At 50.5% G+C, this 17,497-nt stretch overlaps 1 protein-coding gene across 2 annotated transcripts in view; it reads left to right on the top strand.

The window, feature by feature from the left end:
• The window catches only part of IGF2BP2 (insulin like growth factor 2 mRNA binding protein 2), a 135,470-nt gene that overhangs the window by 86,725 nt on the left and 31,248 nt on the right, over nucleotides 1-17,497 (top strand). For both annotated transcript variants that reach the window (XM_069089366.1, XM_069089365.1), the window contains exon 3: nucleotides 9,293-9,341. In XM_069089366.1, the coding sequence (XP_068945467.1) occupies nucleotides 9,293-9,341 (49 nt within the window). The remainder of the gene's footprint in view (nucleotides 1-9,292; nucleotides 9,342-17,497) is intronic.

Here is a 17,497-nt window from a genome sequence, read left to right as displayed (position 1 = left end):
ACTCCCAGCTCCAACTCTTTTTCCTACAGGAAACCTTCCTCAGCTCCTCCTAATTCCGGTGTCCTCCTGTAAAAGCTGTTCTTTCTCCTGTATATCACTGGCTCTGTATATCTTTGTTTGCTTGTTGTCGTTAGATTGTAAGCTTCCTGAGGGCAGGGACTGTCTTTCGCCTCTTTTTATATCCTCAGCTCTTAGCACAGTGGCTGGCACGTAGTAGACACTTAATAAGTGTTTATTGATTGATTTATTAAGCGCTTACTATGTGCCAGGTGCTGTATACTCCGCTCAGCGTTGATGCTGCTGTGCCCCTCCCTGGGCGTGGTGAGGAACTGCTCTCTCCCAAGTCACGGGATCCTTTTAACGGGACCTGTGACTCAGCGGTCTGAGGAGCTCCCTGGGCAGGAACCTCTGCCGATGGTCCAGCGAGTGGGAAATGCTGATCCTGGCCCCCTCTGGCACCTCCTGGCAAACTGAAGTGGCCTCTGGGGGCTGGGGCCTTCAAGACCTGGTTGTCAAGTCGAGATTGGTGCAGGCTCTGCTGGGAGCAAAGGGCCGCGGGCCCAGTATATGTTCTTAAGCACCCCAGTGGATCGATGTGTCCACAAACAATAATTGAAGCATGTAGAAATAAGCCTGAGGGCTGTATTGGGAGCCCAGCCTGGTGAAGTTTGGTCCTGGCTCCTCTTCTTCCTAGCCCTGGGGCCTTGGGCAGACCTGTAAAATGGGATCAGTAATCTTGGACACTGTGGAAAGAGCTCTGAATTGGAGGTTTTAGGACCTGAGTTCCAAGGCCAGCTCTGTCCCTTAAGCTGCTTTGCCTGGAACGCTCTCTCCTCTGCTCAGACTACTGACCCTGCTGTCTTCCTAAGGCCCAGCTCAGATCTCTTGCCTGGATCCTCTGGATTCCGGTCCTTCCTCCTTGTTCATGATTTCCTGTTTATCCTGTATACAGCTTGCTTTGTATTTCTATATGTTTGTGTGTTGTCTCCCTCCTTAGAATGTGAGCTCCTTGAGGGCCAGGCCTGGCCTTTACCTCTTTTTTGTATCTTCCCATAATTCATTGGAATTAGAGAGGTTTTCATATGTTTATATTAATGTCAAAAAGGGAAAAGAGTAGATTGAGAATCACATATTGAGTAAGAAGGGACCTTAGCAGTCGTATAATCCTGCCCTTTCATTTTACAGCTGAGGAAATGGAAACCTAGGGCTGTCAAGTGACTTGCCCAAGGTTCCTCAAGTTTAAAAAAAAATGGCAATGTCAAGATTTGAATCTGGGCTCTTTGGAACCCACTGATGATTGATTTTCTTTAGTGGTTTAAATAAAGGCATTTCTCGTTCGTAAAAAGCTATTCTCCTTTAGCGATGCTATTGTCATTGCCTCCTCCCTATTGGCAGATAGATAATGATTCCTTTGGTTCTGAAGTGGTCTTGTGTCTTACTGGGAAGCTGGCAGCCTCCCCAGCCCCACTGCTGCTTGAGGGGGGGCTCAGAATGGTGCTTCTCCTGCCAGGGGCCTCTGGGAAATCCCCAGGGCTTTCCAGGAGCCATTTTGCATTGGCTTGGGGCCCCACCCTTGCAAAGCTCAGGGGTGTGCATCTCTTGACTCTTCTGGTGTGTTTAGGCACTCCCCTGGCTGCAGGTAGGCCACCCGAGCACCCAGAGTCAAGGGAGGGGTCTGGGCTGGGGCGGGGGAGTCTGTCCAGTCTCGCAGACTGGGGGCACTGGGCAGACGCCTGCTGGGGAGCCTGACACGCTGCGGGGTCTCTGTGCTGCACTGCGTCTGTGGGTTTCAAAGGCCTTGCTTCTAATGAATGAAGCCGGTCTTTTCCTCAGCTGTGTTCTCGGGGAGGTGGCCTTCTCTTCCTTTTCAGGTGAAAGAAGCTGCTTCGCGATGAATGAGACCCGACGAGCTTAGCGAGGTAAGCGCCGCCTATGCGCCACGTTACTGTGCTGGGTGCTGGGGATTTTCTTTTTGGACTGTTCCTGTGATTTCTTTGGGATAGGGAACTCCCAATAAGGAAACTCCCTCTACCAATGCAGATCGGCACCCTGCTCTGCATCTGACAGGCTTAGGAGAGTTGCCTGGGTCACTGAGAGGTCAAGTGACTTGTCCAGGGTCACACAGTGAGTACGTGGCCGAGGCAGGGTTTGGAACCGAGTCTTCCTGACTGGCTGGCTCCCCATTCATTGAGCAGCACTGCCTCGAAAGTGTACAAATGGAGGCACCCCACACATACCACTTCCTACATGTACAGCAAAGCTAGTCAAGACAGCACAAAGATTCCTCGCTAATTCCGCTAGGCCTGCTGTAACAATGTTACATCAGTTGTTTGATGCCAGCCAAGCTCACCAGTGAAACTAACTGCCCCTGGTAACATGGTTTCACCTGACTGCCTCAGGATGAGAGTGTTGGACTTGGAATCAGGAGGACCTGGGTTCAAATCCCACCTCTGGCCACTTATTAGCTATGTAACTCTGGGCAAGTCACTTAACCTCTCTGAGCCTCAGTTTTCCTCATCTGTAAAATGGGGATGGTCATAACAGCACCTACCTCACAGGGGTGTTGTGAGGACGAAATGAACTGTTTGTAAAGTGCTTTGTAAATCTGAAAAAACAAACCCCACTCCCTGTCGGCCCTTACTAACTACGTTGTCATTTTGGGGATGTCACTGATGTAGGGAACTTACTTTACTAATGTGGAAGGGCACCTGCTTTGAAACCTAATGTCCCTGAGAGTTGCCTTCCCTGGGCCATTGGGGAGACTTAAGTGTAAATATTTGGCCCAGGGCCACATAACCTGGATGTGGTTGAGATGGGGCTCGAACCCCGGCCCTCCCAACTGCCAGACTGCTTCATTGCCTTCTTGCTGTATTGTGATTTGTTATCCTTTCATTGAAAAAAACCACTGCTGTTAACTTACTCTGTACGGCTTTTGATGGTGACTCTTTGGAAGGACTCCATTTTCTATGTATGTTCTGAAATGTATGAAAAAAACCACAGCTATGGAAATGACCTGTAATGCTTTGTATTCTGTTCCTAATGTACAATGAAGTTTTTGGACAAGTCTTTCTCTGGGCTTGTAGTGATGGGTCTGTTTGGGTTTTTTTACTCCTGCTGATTATTGAGGACTGTCTGTCTGTCAATGCTGGCCTGGCCATTAGCTGTTGTGATTTTTTTTTCTAATGTTAATAGAAGGGAATGTTTAATTTGTTGGTACCTTTAAAAGGCAGACAGAGGTTAGAGACGATGGTCCGCGGCCTCAGTGGAGGCTAGTCTGCCTAGATAATCCTGCTGACCTTTGCTTGCCGAGGGACTCACTTCTCTCTGTTGCACTTAGCCTATCTCTGTCTCTCTCTTGTTTCTCTGTCTCTGTCTCTTCTCTCCCCTTTCCTCATAATGCTTTGGTGATAATGCCCCAGAAGGAAGGAAGTCGGCAGATCAGCAGACGGCTTCTGGTGGGAGAGTTCAGATGTGGGCAGTTATTTTTAAGTCTCCCCAGAGGCTTCAGTTGGGGCCTGCTGATGGTCAGGGGCATGATCCTTCACTGTGTGTGTGCACATTTGTGGCTTCCCCCTGAACTCTTTCTCAGCCTTCTTGATGATCCCTGAAGGGCAGAGCTGGGAAGGGACTTGCTGGCAGGCTCCCTGAACAGAAGTTCCCCTAGACAGTGTCCCAGAGGTCGCTCATCCAGACCCTTCTCTGACACCCTCAGCATTAACTTTGGGGCAGCCCATTCTGCTTCTCCTCAGGGCTCTTCCAGGGTTGATGGAGTGAAAAGATTTGTTAGCTGATTGGTCTAGGCCTTGGCAGAAATTGACCACCCATCAAGACAGCATGAAGTCTCTCATGCTGTCTGGACAGATGGTGCTGGAAACATTCCCTGGCTTGAGTGGCCTCCTGGTGCCTCTGTTAAGAGGTTTTGGGTGAGAGCATCTGAGTTCCAATCACCTCTGACCCTTATTCCTTGTGTGACCTTTGCCCAAGCCCTTAAGCTCCCTGGACCTTCGTTTCCCTTATTAAAAATGAGGGAACTAGACTAGCTGGCCTCAGTTGGCCCTTCTGGCCTTTGATCCAACTTCTCAGTTTTTTAGCGTAATTTGGGGGACTGAAATGCTTCGTTTTTGCTGCTTGAATTGTAGATTTCCCCCCCTCTCCCCTTTAACTTTATGGAGACACCTGGATAAAAGTGGCCATAGGAGATCAGGTCTTGGTCCTGGGAGTGAGCTCCCTCCACTGGCAAACTGAGGTCTTTGCAGACTTTGATAGCCTTAGGGAGAGACTTTGCCATTTTAGCTTTTCTGACACCTCAGTTTTGCCTCCCAGCAAAGATGTGTCGCGTTGTATTGTGTGGTGCTGCTCTCAATCTTCCCTGTGCCTCTTGGTCTCTGAATTTTAAGAAAGGGTTGGGTAAGGAATTGGCATTGGACATCCTCGATGATGCCAAGTGGTTCCCTGAGCCGTCCTCTGGCCTCACTTGGGGTGCTACCTCCATCCTCACGTTATGTCAAGAAAAGGAGGTGGATTTCAAAAGCAATAAAAGGCGTAGATAAAATGCCTCCCCCTCTGAGTTAATGACATGCCCTTCTGTCCATGGTGGCCAGGGACCTGGGAGCCTGGGAGCCAGCTGCTGGGGAAACACATTGGGCCCCTTTGGATAGAATCCCTCAATGAACACAGGGACAGTTGGTTCACAGAGGTCTTGTTCCCTACCAAGTGACTGGGCATTAGACACTGTGAGGGGCCCTTCTAGACCCTAGAATCTGTTCAGGATCCAGAATGGCCCCCAGGCTAGCTCTCAACCCAGGCCCCCAACATTGTCTTACAGGCTGGGTAGCCATGGGGCCCCATGAATTTAGCTGGGCACTATACCACAGCTGTCTGTTTTGGCCCCCCCCCCACCTAAAGATCAGTGGGTAGTTTGGTTGGTTGGTAGTGATTGGGGAGGGGGGCATGGGGCATCTGTCACTGATGTCACTGCCAATAACGATTAGGACAAATCTCAGCAGATCAAAAAGATTTCCCAATCTTAACTGAAGACTTGTTTCCACCTCTAGCCAGACTCTTGATGATAATAGAGCTTGGCCAACCCCTAGGAAGTAGTAGGCTGAGAAGAGTTGGGTCAGTTGGTGTTCAGGAACGTGGCTGCTGAAGGGGGTGGCCCCAGAGGGGCAGGGGACCTTTTCATCTCATGGGCCCCTGCCAAGCCTGCATTATCCTGGTGATGATTTCATTTTTAAATTGGGGTGGCTAAGCATTTAGAGATGCTCCCTCTGAGCTCTACATTTATAAAATGTTGTTTTTCATTTTCTGTATTAGAATTCATTTCCCATTTTTTTTAAGTGGCGCCAGCTGGTGGCACCTGGAGGCGGCACTCAGGCCAGGCGGGAGCCAGCAGGGATGGCGCCCTGGGGCACTTGCCAGATCCTGAGGTTCTTGGTGCCTACTAGAATATCAGAGCTGGCAGGAACTCCAGAGGTCATCTGGTCCAACCCCCTCCTTTTCCCCGTGGAGAAGGGCAAATGACTTGCCCACAGTCACACAGCTGGTAGAGGGCTGATATAGGTCTTAAACCCAGACCTTCTGACTCTCCAACCAGTATTGTCTCTGCTGCACCAGCCGTTGGAGAGAGTGAATCATGTTATGCATGATATCATCTCCTGTCTCCACGCCTTTGCACAGATGATCCCTTATGCCTAAAATGCCCAACTGCCTGCTTTCCTTCCACCTCTTAGGACTTGGCCCAGGGGTTCCTCCCTCGCCCTCCCCCCAGAATGTAAGCTCCTTGAGGGCAGGGCCTGTTTCTAGCCCCAGAGTCTGATACAGTGCCTGGCACAGAGAACTGCCTAGAATCCCCTTGCTTTTCCTCTCTTTCTGGCTTTTGACAGAGCTAAACTCACGCGCCATTTTCTGAGTCCCCGGCAGCTAGCACCTCCTCCAACTCCAGTTCCCTCCTGTCTACTGTGTATGTGTCTTGTATCTCTGTGTATAAATGCTGTTTTCCCTAAGGATGTAAGCTTCCCGCAGGCAGGTGCAGGCGCTGCTTCATTCCTCTCTTTGCATCCCCAGCGTGGACGAAGACTTGGCATCCAGTAGCTGCTTAATAGATTCTGACCGATGGATTGGGAGCTGTGGTGTGTGCATTTGCTCATAGATGACGGAGTATTGGACCGCACAGTTCCCCAACCAAGGCCAACATTAGTCGTCGAAGCCCTGAAGCGCAGCACCTCATCCCAGCGCTCACTGGAGAGCGAAGAGGAACAGAGGAAGAGGATGCGTAAGGGGTCTTAGGGCACGTCCCCGGGGCCTTGAGAGTCGCTCAAGCCAAGGGGCAGGGTGCTCAGGGAGGTCTGATGGCAAGAGTGTAAGACTGGGAGGTTCAGATTCCAGCTCTGCCATGTACGAGCACTTAATTATGGACTTCCTCCCTGGGCCTCACTTTGGCCATCCTGAAGATAAAGGAGAGAGAAGCCCCAGGGGATGGGGAGAGGAAGTTGGCCTGCTGGCTGAGGGATGCTGGCCAAGACCTAGGCATCTCTCAAGGAATACATGGGGGAGAGGATGGGCTGACCTGTATTAGTAGAGGGAGCTGAGTCTCCAGGAACTGGAGCACTGGATGAAAGCCCAAGTACAAAGGGGCACTCAGACTTATGACCTCCTGGGTCCTTGTTAGCTTTAAATGTATGGGGAGGGTTTGGGGAAGAGTCCTGGGTACCCAGACCTGGGATTTCATCAGTCTAGAGAGCTCCCCGTGAGGATTCTCCCTCCACTGATATGGATCAGTGTAACTGGGGCCTTGGGGTTGTCCAGCCAGCACGTGTTGGAGGGAGGGCTTTCTGCCTCTGAGACCAGCCCTCTATCCCAAGTCCCATGGGGCTTCTTATCAAAAACTTGGGGAAAAAAAGACCCAAATCTGTTATTTCAATGGGAGAGGGAACTTCCTTTACTGATGGGTAAAAATGGATGAACTCCATCTTGGCAAGTTAGAACCTTAGAAGAACACTGGCCAGGTTCCTGAGAAGGGAAGTGACTGGCCCAGGGTCATACAGCCAGGATGAATCAGAAGTAAGATTTAATCTAGGTCCTTTTGAATCAGACACTGGCCCAGCATTGTCATGGAAATAGCAGGCTATAATTAATGATGAATTATTTCATTAATGCAATTCATTTAATTAGTAAAGGAATCTCAAGTTAAGTTCTGTGTAACCAAGAGCTCATGTTTCTTACCAAGTAATCAAACCCTGATGTGCCCATGGTGTAAGCCCAGGTTACCTGGGCAGAGCTGGGCTCAGCACTGGGTCATTCCCATGCATGGCAAAGAGATTTTTCTCCCCAACAATTCTGTTCTTTTGGCAAAAGAATTGAGAGAGACTCGATTTTTATCCTCCAAACAGATCTGGACCAGCCCCAAGCAGCCCCCCTCAGGCCGGCCAGACCGTTTTCTTCTCCCTCAAAGGACCCCAAAGGGGCACCGGGGATGAGGCAGTCCCACTGGGCCTCTTTCACAGATAGACTGTCCAGACAGATCTCACATTACTGTCTTCCAGAGGGGCTGGGCCAGAGTACTTAATGGGTCCCACCTCTGACCTGGTGGACATGCTGTCAGTGAAATTGGTGAAATTGTAGGATCAAGAGATGTCAGGCTGGAGGTCATCTATTCAATGCCCACATTGTATAGAGGAGGAAACTGAGTCCCACAGAAATTAAGTGACTTGTCCGAGGTACCAAGAGATGCCAAGTGGCAGAGCTGGGATTTCATTTCAGGGCTTGTCACTGCCAAGGCCATTGTTCTTTTTCTCCTCGCGTCCTTCGTTTTCCGATCTGATTATGGAATTGTTATAAAAGGGATCTTTGCTATTTGGGGAAATGGTTGTTGTTTATGTCTCTTCTACTTAACAAAATTTTGGGGGTCTAACATGAAGGCAGTATTGTGGACAAAAGTGTGGCATTTGGAAACTTGTGGCTGGGGTTCAAATCCTAGGGTTTCTTAAATAAATGTAGTAGATGTTGCTTGGGATTGCTGCCTGTGAACAGGAGAGAGGATGAAGCTGCTGGGCAGCCACATCCCCAAGCCGGGAGGGGAAGGGCTGGACACAAACTCTTTCACCAGACAAGGTTTGCTTAAAACGCTTTTCTTCCAGCTCTGGTCTTTTCCAAACCAGTATTATGTCTTAGAGAGAAGCAGGGCACCATTGCAAGTCCAAATAAAGGCCAATGGGACTCTGCTTTTGAAAAGTCAGAATTCTAGAAGTAAATTGATTTTGTGTCTGCCCTCCATCCAGGTAACGAACTTACTCATCCACTTGTTACTTGGCTCAAAACATATCCCCACCTGCTCCCTCTCCCCTTCCCTCTCCCTCGTCTCTCTGTCTCTGGTCTTTTTTTTCTCTCCCTTTCTCTGTCTCGTCTGCAGTGCAGGCATCTCTCATGGAGTTGGGGCCACCACAGTGGATTTGGGAAAGTGTGGCTGCCATCCCAGGGCAAGTGAGCGATGTTGATGGAGCTGATGGGCAGTTTTGCTCCCCGGGCTTTGGCAAACGAGGGAGAAGCTCGTGTGTGTGTCCAGGCTGGACCGCCTTTTAGGCCCCACGTCCAGGAAATGCCCTTATGTTGTCCCGTGGGTTTGACGTGATGCTTGCAGCTAACACCAAGGGGCAAGTGACTTGTTGGGTGAACATGTGGAAGGGTGCACGCACCTCTGAGCTGACTGGTACCTGAATGGTAGTGTGGTGAGGGGGGACACCAGGATGGAAAGAGGTGAACTTGAAGTTGGGGGTCAGGAAAACCTGGGTTCAGACCTTGCCGCAGACGTCAGTTAACCTCTCAGAGCCCTCTGTTTCTTCATCTGTAAATTGGGTGGAATAATGAGCAGAGTTAGCTTTTCCTTTCTTTGGGGGGGGGCAGTTTATTCAGTTGTGAAGCTTTTGTTCAGTTCTTGGTAGAGCCATGTGAAGGTGGGGGCGGGGTTAGCATCCTCCCCCACCTACAAAAATGAGGAGAGAACAAGGAATCCCAGACCTACAGGCCAGGGATGAAAGTTAACTGTTGAATTTACTGTACATTTGAAAAGCAGATTGTGGATGACATTAGATGTGCAGCCTCTCCTGTCCCACGAGGCCGAAGGAAAAGCTCATTCTGTTCAATTCAGAATGTAAAATAAATAAAAGAAGATAAGGTGGGGGGGAAGAAGCAGCAGCCCTGGAGGAGCCCCTGCCCGGGCTGCAGAGTGCTCACCTCCAGGGTGAGCAGGGGGGGCCTGTGCAAAGTGTTACAATCTCTGTTTTTTTCTTTGCAGGAGCCGGAAACTTCAGATTCGGAACATCCCCCCTCACCTGCAGTGGGAGGTAAGGCCGCTCACCCTGCACCCCCACCAGTTAAGGCAGCACAGCACAGTAGGGGGAAGTGTTGGCTTAGATGCAGGCTCAGCCACTCAGTGCCCTGTGATTTAACCTCCATGTGCCTTGGTTTCTCCATGTGTAAAGTGATAATTGGACTAGATGACTTCTGACTTCCCTGAGCCTCAGTTCCTTATCTGTAAAAAATGATCAGCTTGTATTAGCTGGCTTCTAAGGGCCCTCCCATCCTCAGCCCCTTCTTTCATTGTTTTGGGCATTGAAGGATTTTATCTGTTCTCCTCCCCCTTTGGTCCTCCCTTCACACCAGAGGAGGAGTCTGAATTATTTCATGGGGCTTTTAGAGAACCTTACTGTAAAATTTCAGTTAGGTTCAAGGTTCTGTGTCATCTGCTGGGCTTTGCATGGCACCTGTGGCTTCTGCAAAACCCCCCAGAAATTCCCATTTAATTTCTTCTACGGACCCTGTATCAGAACTGCAGTGGGGGAAGTCATGATGTGCAAGGAATGTCTGTTGTTTTCTTTTCATTTTGGGGTTTAGAAGACCTGAGGGCACCAAAACCAGAGGCTTTTACCTGCACTCTATCCCTTTGCCCCCTGGATGAACATGAGAGAACCAGGCTGGCCCCTGACCCCAGGCTTCTGATACAGGCCCTCCCTTTCTTTCCTCCAGTCTTCGAGAACCTTCTGAGACCTGGCTTTCCCCCTCCCCCCGCCTCTTTTTCCTCTCAGTCTTCCTGGGGCCGGGAGGTCTCACTGCACCACTGAGGCTCCAGCAGCTGCAGCCTGCCTCAGAATGAACTTGAGCAGAGGTTGGAAGGCTCTGGCCCCTGCCTTCTTCCCTCCTCTCTCCTGGGGACCTCATGTGCTTGGAGTCAGGGGGATCAGCTGTCACTTTCACTGCATTCACATTGACCAGGGACTTCCTCCATCTGTGACTTGATCTAGGTTACTTGAGCTCCCCGAGCCTCAATTTCCTTTTTTGTAAAATGGGGGGGTGGGGGGGCTCAATGGTCTCAAGTACCTTGAAATTTCAGATCCAGGAGCCTCTGGTTCTGACTCCCAAACCAACATCTCTGGCCCTGGTCACCACCCTGAGCATGGTCCCTGCATGAGCACCAGTCCCCGAAGGAAAAGGGATAGAGAGAGACAGAGAGGGAAAGGGTTCCCTGTCAGGCCTGCCCTCCTGGCCGCTCTCTCTGCCTGTCGACCTGCCTTCCTTACTGTCCCTCCGCCCTCCTGCCTCTATCTCCCCCTCTTTCCCTCTCTTCTTCTCTCTGGGTCTCGGTCTCTGTCTCTCCCTGCCCCCCTCCCCCAATCATGTACCTCTCTAATTCTCTTCTTTCCTCTTTCTCCTCTCTCTCCCTCTCTTCTTTCTCTTCCTCCCTCCTCTCTCTCCTGCTCTGGCTCCCTCCCTCCCTCTCTCTGTTTCTCTTTCACTATCTCTCCCTTTGTCTCTCACTCTCTGTCTTTATCTCTCTTCTTCCCTCCCTCTCTTCCCTTTCCCCTTCCTCCCTACCTGTTTCTCCCTCCTCCTTCTGTATCTCTCCCATCTCTATCCCTCCCTCTTTCTCTCCTCTCTCTTCCCCTGCCCCCTCTCTTCCTTTCCCTTTCTCTCTATTCCTCCCCTCCTCCCTTGCCTCCCTGTTTCTCTTCCTTCTTCCCTCTATCTCCCTCCCCCTCTTTTCTCTCCTCTCTCCATCCCTTTTCCTTTCCCTCTTTCTCTCCCCCTTCTGTCTCTCTCCATCCCTCCTCTTCCTATATCTCCCTCTCTCCTCCCCTCTCCCTCCACCCTCCTGTTTCTCTCTCTTCCCCCCCCCCCTTTTTGGAGGGCAGTTTGGGGTTAAGTAACTTGCCCAAGGTCACATGGCTAGTTTTTTGTGTTGTGTCTGAGGCCAAATTTGAACTTGGGTCCTCCTAACTCTAGGGCCGGTGCTCTATTCACTGTGCCACCTAGCCACCCCACTCTCTTTTCCCTTCTTTTCCCTTTCTCTCTTCTCAGTCCTCCCTCTTTAACTTTCCCTTTTGCTGACTCCCCCACTACTGCTCCCTCCCCCCTCCCTCTCTCTCTAATTCCCTTTCTTCCCCCTCATTCTTGTTCTCTTTTTCCCTTTCCCCTCTCCTTCCTCTCTCTTTTCTCTCTCCCCCCAAAGCTGCTTCCTCCCTTCTCTTCCTCTTTGCGTTTTCCTCTCTTCCTCTCCCTTTTCCTGCCTGCCTTCCTCTCTCTGTCCCACCTCCTCCCCCATCTCTCTTTCCCTCCTTTCCCCATCTCTCTCCCCCCTTACTCTCTAGCTCCTTCTCTCTCTCACTATTTCTCCCCCTCCTTTCTCTGCCCTTTCCTCCTCCTTCTCACTCTTTCTTCCCCACATCCCTTCTCTCTTTATCTCTCTCTCCCCCCTTCATCTCTATCTTTGTCTCTCTGTCTCTTTCTCCCCTCCCTCTCTTGACCTACCTGTCTTTTCCCCTCTTCTATCTTCTCTTCCTTCATCCTCTGTCTTCTCTATCCCTCTCTTCCTTCTCAATTCCATCCCTATCTCTCTCTTTGCCTCCCTCTTCCTCCTTTCACTCCCTCTGTCCATTCAGCCCTCTTACTTCCTCACTCTCCTTCAGTCTCTCTTGTTCTCTCTATCCCTCCCTCTCTCCCTCATTCTCTTTACTTCTCTCCCTCCTTTCCCCTCTCTGTCTCTATCCCTTGTACCTTCTCCTTCCTCTCTTTCTCTGACTCTTTCCCTGCTCTCTCCCTCCTACCTACCCCTTTTCTCCTTTCTTCCTCCCCTTCCCTCCCTCCCTCTTTCTTCTCTTTCCCTATCTCCATCTGTCTTTCCACCTCTCCCCCTCCATTCCTCCTTATCTCTTCCCCCTCTTTCTTTCCTTCTCCCCTTCCTTCATTCCTTCACTCTTCCCCCCTGCCTGACTCTTCATCTTTCTTTCTCTCCCCTCTCCCCACTCTTTTTTCTCTCTCCTCTCTCTTTTATGTTTTCCCCCTCTTCCCCCTCTCTCATCTCTCCCTTCCCCATCATCTCTGTCCTCCCTCTTCCTTTTTCCTTCTCCCTCCCTCTTCTCCTTTTCCCTCTATCTCTTCCCCCTTCTCTCCCTCATCATGTCTCTCCTTTTCCTCCATCCCTTCCCCTGTTTCTACCTCTATCCTTCTCTCTCCCCACTCATTCCCTTTCCTTCCCTCCCTCCTCTACTCTGTCTCCCTCTCCACTCCTTTTCTTCTCTTTCATTCTTTCTCTTCCACCCCCTTTCTTTCTCCCTCCTTGTCCCTCACTTTCTCCTCCTCCTTTCTCTGGCCTTTCCTCCCTCTCATTCACACACTCGTATATTTCCCTCTTTTTCTCCCTCTCTCCCCCATCCATCCCTCCTCTCCCTCCTTCCTTCCCTCTCCTATTACTCTCCATCTCCACATCTCTTTCCATCTATCCCTCCATCTCACTTCCCTCCTTACTCTCTCCGCAATACTACTTCCCTCTCTCCCCTCTCTTAGTCTGTTTTTCTCCCTCCCTCCTCTCTCCTTCTTTCCCCATCTTTCTCTTTGTTCTTCATTCCTCTCTTTCTCCCCTCCCCTCTCCTTCTCTTTCTCTCCTTCTCTCCCTCTTTCTTTCTTTTTTTTTTTTTAAGCAATCGGGGTTAAGTAACTTGCTCAAGGTTACACGGCCAGTTATTTCTGGGTGTGGTGCTGAGTATCTGAGCCCACATTTGATCCCCAGGTCATCCCAACACTGGGGCCGGTGCTCTTACTCACTGAGCCACCTGGCCGCCCCTATCTCCCTCCTTCTTTCAGTCTCCTCTTCTCTCTTCTTCCCTTCTGCTTTTTCTATCTCCCTCTGTCTCTCCCTTTCTCCATCCTCTCTCTTCTTCCTGTCCTCACTCCCCCATCTCTCTCTCCTTCCCTACCTCTCTCCCTCTCCCATTTTTCCTTCTTCATTCCTTCCCCCATCTCTCATTCTCACCCTCTTTCCCTCTTCTGCTTTTCCCTAAGTCCCTCCCTCCCTACCCCATCCTTCCTCTCTCCCTACCCCATCCTTCCTCTCTCCCTCTATGCCCCCCTCTCTCTCCATTCCCATCTTTGTCTCTCTTTTTCTCTCCTCCCTCTCTTCTGGCCTCTTCCCTCACTCTTTCTTTCTCTTTCTTCCTCTCCCATCCCTATCTTTATCTCTCTTTCCTATCTCCTCTCTCTCCCCCCACTTTCACCCTCTCTCTTTGTCATCCTGCCCCTTCCTCTGTCTTCCTTTTTCCTCTTCCTCCACTCTCTTCTCCCTCCCTGTACCTCTTTCCTTCTCCCTATCTCTGTCTGTTTTTCTCTCTTTCTGTCTCTCTTTTCCTCTTTCTCCTTCCCTCCCTCCCTCTTTCCTCTCCCCCTTTCTTCCCTTCTCTCCTCTGCCACCCTCTTTCTTCACTTTCCCTCTCTATCTTTCTCTTACCCTTCCTTTTCCTCCCTATCTTTGTCTCTCTTCCCCTTTCTGTCTCTCTCCCTTTCTCCCCTTTCCCCCCCTTTCCTCTTCCTCCTCTCTTTCTCTGCCTCCCTGTCCCTCCCTTCCCATTTTCCCTCCTCCCTCTTTCTCTTTTTCTCTTTCACCATCTCTTCTTCCCTCTCTCCTTTCTCTCCTGTCTTCCCACTCACCCCTCTTTCCACCTCTCTTCCTTGTCTCTCTCCTCTTCCTTCCCCCTTTGTTCTCTCTCCCACCCTTGCCCCCTCCTTCCTTCTGTCTCTCCTCCCTCCCTCTCCTTTTGTCTCTTGCTTTCTTTCCCTCTCGCTTTCTCCTGCTCCCTTCCTTCCTCTATGTCTCTTCTCTATCTCCTCTTCCTGTCTCTCCCCTCTGTCTTTCAGTTCCTCCTCCTCTTTCCCCCTCTCTCTGTCTCCTTCTCCCCTTTCTCTCTCTTCCCCTTGCTGTCTTTCCCTGTTCCTTATCTCAGTTTCTGTCTTTCTCTTTCCTCTCTCTCCTTCCTTCCCTCCCTCCCTTTCTCTCCTCTCTCTCTGCCTTTTACTGCCTCCCCTTGGTTTTTTTTTGAGGGGAGAAGGCAAAGCAGTTCGGGTTAAGTGACTTGCCCAAGGTCACACAGATAGTATCAGGTGTCTGAGACCACATTTGAACTTGGGTCCTCCTGACTCCGGGGCTGGTGCTCTATTCACTGTGCCACCTAACTGCCCCCTTCCTTCCTCCATCACTCTGCCCCTCTCTTTTTCCTGTGTCTTTCACTCCCTAGCCCTGTCTCTCCCCCTCTCTTTCTCTGCCCCCCCCATCTTTGTCTCTTTCTCTCCCCACTCTCTCCTGGTCTTTCCTCACCCTCATCCTTTCATTTTTCATCATCATTTCCTCTGTCTCTTTCCCCTCCATTCCTTTTTCTTTTTCCCTATCTGTCTCTCTCCCTCTTTCTTTCTTCCCCTCCCTTGTTCTCTTTCCCTCCATCCCTTCCCTCTCTGTCTCTCCCTTCATCCTTCTCCCCCCTTTCCTCCTTCACTTGACCTCTCTTCCTTCTATCTGCCCTCTATCTCCTTCACTCTCTCTGTCTCTCTCCTTCCAGCCCTTTTTCCCTCTCATTCTCTCCCTCCCTTCCTCTCCTTCCCTCTCCCTCCATCCCTCTCACTCTTCCCCTCCTCTCATCCTTCCCTGTTTTCCTCTTTCTGTCTCACTTTGTCTCTCCCCTCTCATTCTCTCTCCCTCCCTCTATTCCTTCTCCCCCTTTCTTCTCTCTATCTCTTCCTGCATACCCTCAGTCTTCCTTTTCTTGTCTGTCATCGTCTCTGTCTCCTCCCCTTTCCCATGTCTTCCTACCTTAATCCTTCCCTCCCTCTCTCCCCCTCCTCCCTTTCTCCCTTCTCACTTTCTTCCCTTTTCTCCCCTTCCCCATCTATTCTTCTCTCTCCATCCCCTCTCCCTTCTTCCATCTCCCCCACTCTCCACCTTCTCTCTCTCCCTAGCTCTTCTTCCCGTTTTCCATCCCTTTCCCCTCTCCTCCCTCTCTTTCTCCATTCCTTTCTTCCTTCTATTCCCTCTCCTCGCTTTCTCTGTTTTTTCTCACTTCCTTCCTCTCTCTGCCCCCTATCCTTTCTGTCTCTCTCCCATCCCTCTCAGTCTTCCTTTCCCTTTCTCTCTTTCCCCCTTCTTGCTCATTCTCTCTCCCTTTATTTGTCTTCCTCCCTCCCTTCCTGCTTGTCTCTTTTCCTCTCATCTCCCCTTCTCCATTTTCCTCCCTCTCTCCCTGTATTTCTCCTTCCCCCCTCCATCACTTCATATCTCTCCTTTCTTTCCACCTTCTTTTCCTTTCTCTCTTCCCTTCCTCTTCTATTTTCCCCCTCCCTCTCTCCTCTGTCTCTCCCTCAGTCCTCACTTCCTTCTCTCTTTCCCTCCTTTCCCCCCTTTCTCTGCTCTCCCTCCCTCATTCTCTCAGTCTCTCCCCTGCTTCCCCATCTGCATCTCTCTGTCTCTTTCCACCTCTCTCCCACCTGCCTCTTTCTTTCTTCCCCTCTTTTTCCTCCCTTTCTTCCCTTCTGTCCTTTATTCACTCTTTTCCACTCTCCCCCTCCCCCCTTCCAATCCCTCTCTCTTTCTCTGTCTCTCACCTCTCTTTCCCATCTTCTCATCTCCATCTCTCTGTCACTCTCTGTCTCTCTTTCCCTTCATTTTCTCATCTCTCCTGGCCTACATCTCTAAGTTTCTGTCTCCTCTCTCCCTCCCTTTCTCATCTCCCCCCTTTCCCCCTCTCCCTTCTCTTCCTCCCTTCTCCCTCCCACTCTTTCCTGTTTCCTACCTCACTCTCTCTATGGCTGTCTTCTCTTATCTCTTTCTTTCTCTCTCCTGCTTCTCCTTCACTCTCTCCCCCTCCTTTTCCCTCTTTGCTTTCCTTTCTCTGTCGTACACCACTCTCCTTCCTACCTGTGTCTCTCTGTCTTTCTCCCTCTCCCGTCTCTACCTTTCTGTCTTCCTTTTTTCCTCTTCCCTCCCTTTCTCTCCTGGCATCTTTCTTTCTCTCTCCCCCCTCCCTTTCCCTCTTTTCCTCCCTCTTTCTCTTACCTCTCTTTCCTCCCTTTGTATCTTGGTCTCTGTCTCTCTCTCCCTCTCTGACTCTGTCTGTCTCTCTCCCCTGTCTGTCTATTTGTCTTTCTCCCTCTCCCTCCCTCTTCTTTCTCTCTTTCCCCTTCTACCCTCCTCTTTCTATGTCTCTCTCTCCTAGCCTCTATCTTTCTTTCTCTTTTTCCCTTCTCTTTCTCCTCTCCCTCCCTTTCCCTCTTTCTGTCCCTCTTTCTTACCCCACTCTCCTCCCTCCTTATCTTTGTCTCTATCTCTCTCTCTGTCTCTCCCCCTCTATCTCCCCTTCTCTCTCTCTCTCCCCCGGCCTCTTTTTTTTCTTTCTCTCTCCTGCATCTTCCTTCTCTCCCCTTCCTTTTCCCTCTTTCTCTCCCTCTCTCTTTCTCTTACCCCACTCTCCTTCCTATCTTTATCTGTCTCCATCTCTCTGTCTCTCTCTTCCCTCCTCTGTCATCTCTCTCTCCCCCCTCCATTTCCCTCTTTTCCTCCCTTTCTTTCTCTTACTCCACTTTCCTCCCTCCATATATTTCTTTCTTTCCCTCTGTTTCTCTTTCCATATCTGTGTCTCTGTCTCTTTTCCTCCCCCCCTCTCCTGGCCTCTTTTTTTTTTCTATCTTCTCCCTCTCCATTTCCCTCTTTCCCTCCTCCTCTCTCTTACCCTGTACTCCTCCCTCCTTATCTTTATCTCTCTCTCTCTGTCTCTGTTTCTCCCTTTTTCTCTATGTCACTCCCTCACCCCCCCATCTCTGTCTCTATCTCTGTCTGTCTGTCTCTCTCCCCCCACCCTTTCCCTTCCTCTTTCTCTAACTCCATTCTCCTTCCTTCCTATCTCTCTCTCCATCTGACTCTCTGTCTCCTGGCCTCTATCTTTCTTCCTCCCTTTTCCTCCCTCTCTCTTTCTTTACCCCACTCTCCTTCCTCTGTATCTTTGTCTCTGTCTCTCTCCCCCATCTTTCTCCCTTTGTCTATCTGTCTTTCTCCCTCTCCCCTTCCCCCCCCCCCAAAAGACAGACAGATAGAGATGGAGGGGGAGAGACAGAGACACACAGGGAAAAGCAGAAAGACAAAGGAGGGAGGAGAGAGAAAGAAAGAGTCCAGGAGAGACGGGGGGGGGGG

This window comes from Petaurus breviceps, unplaced genomic scaffold (genome assembly GCF_028583685.1).
Source record: "Petaurus breviceps papuanus isolate PSGF00001 unplaced genomic scaffold, PetGlider_PUasm1.0 186, whole genome shotgun sequence".
In the NCBI taxonomy this organism is placed as follows: Eukaryota; Metazoa; Chordata; class Mammalia; order Diprotodontia; family Petauridae; genus Petaurus; species Petaurus breviceps.
This window is presented reverse-complemented; position numbering and strand designations above follow the sequence as displayed.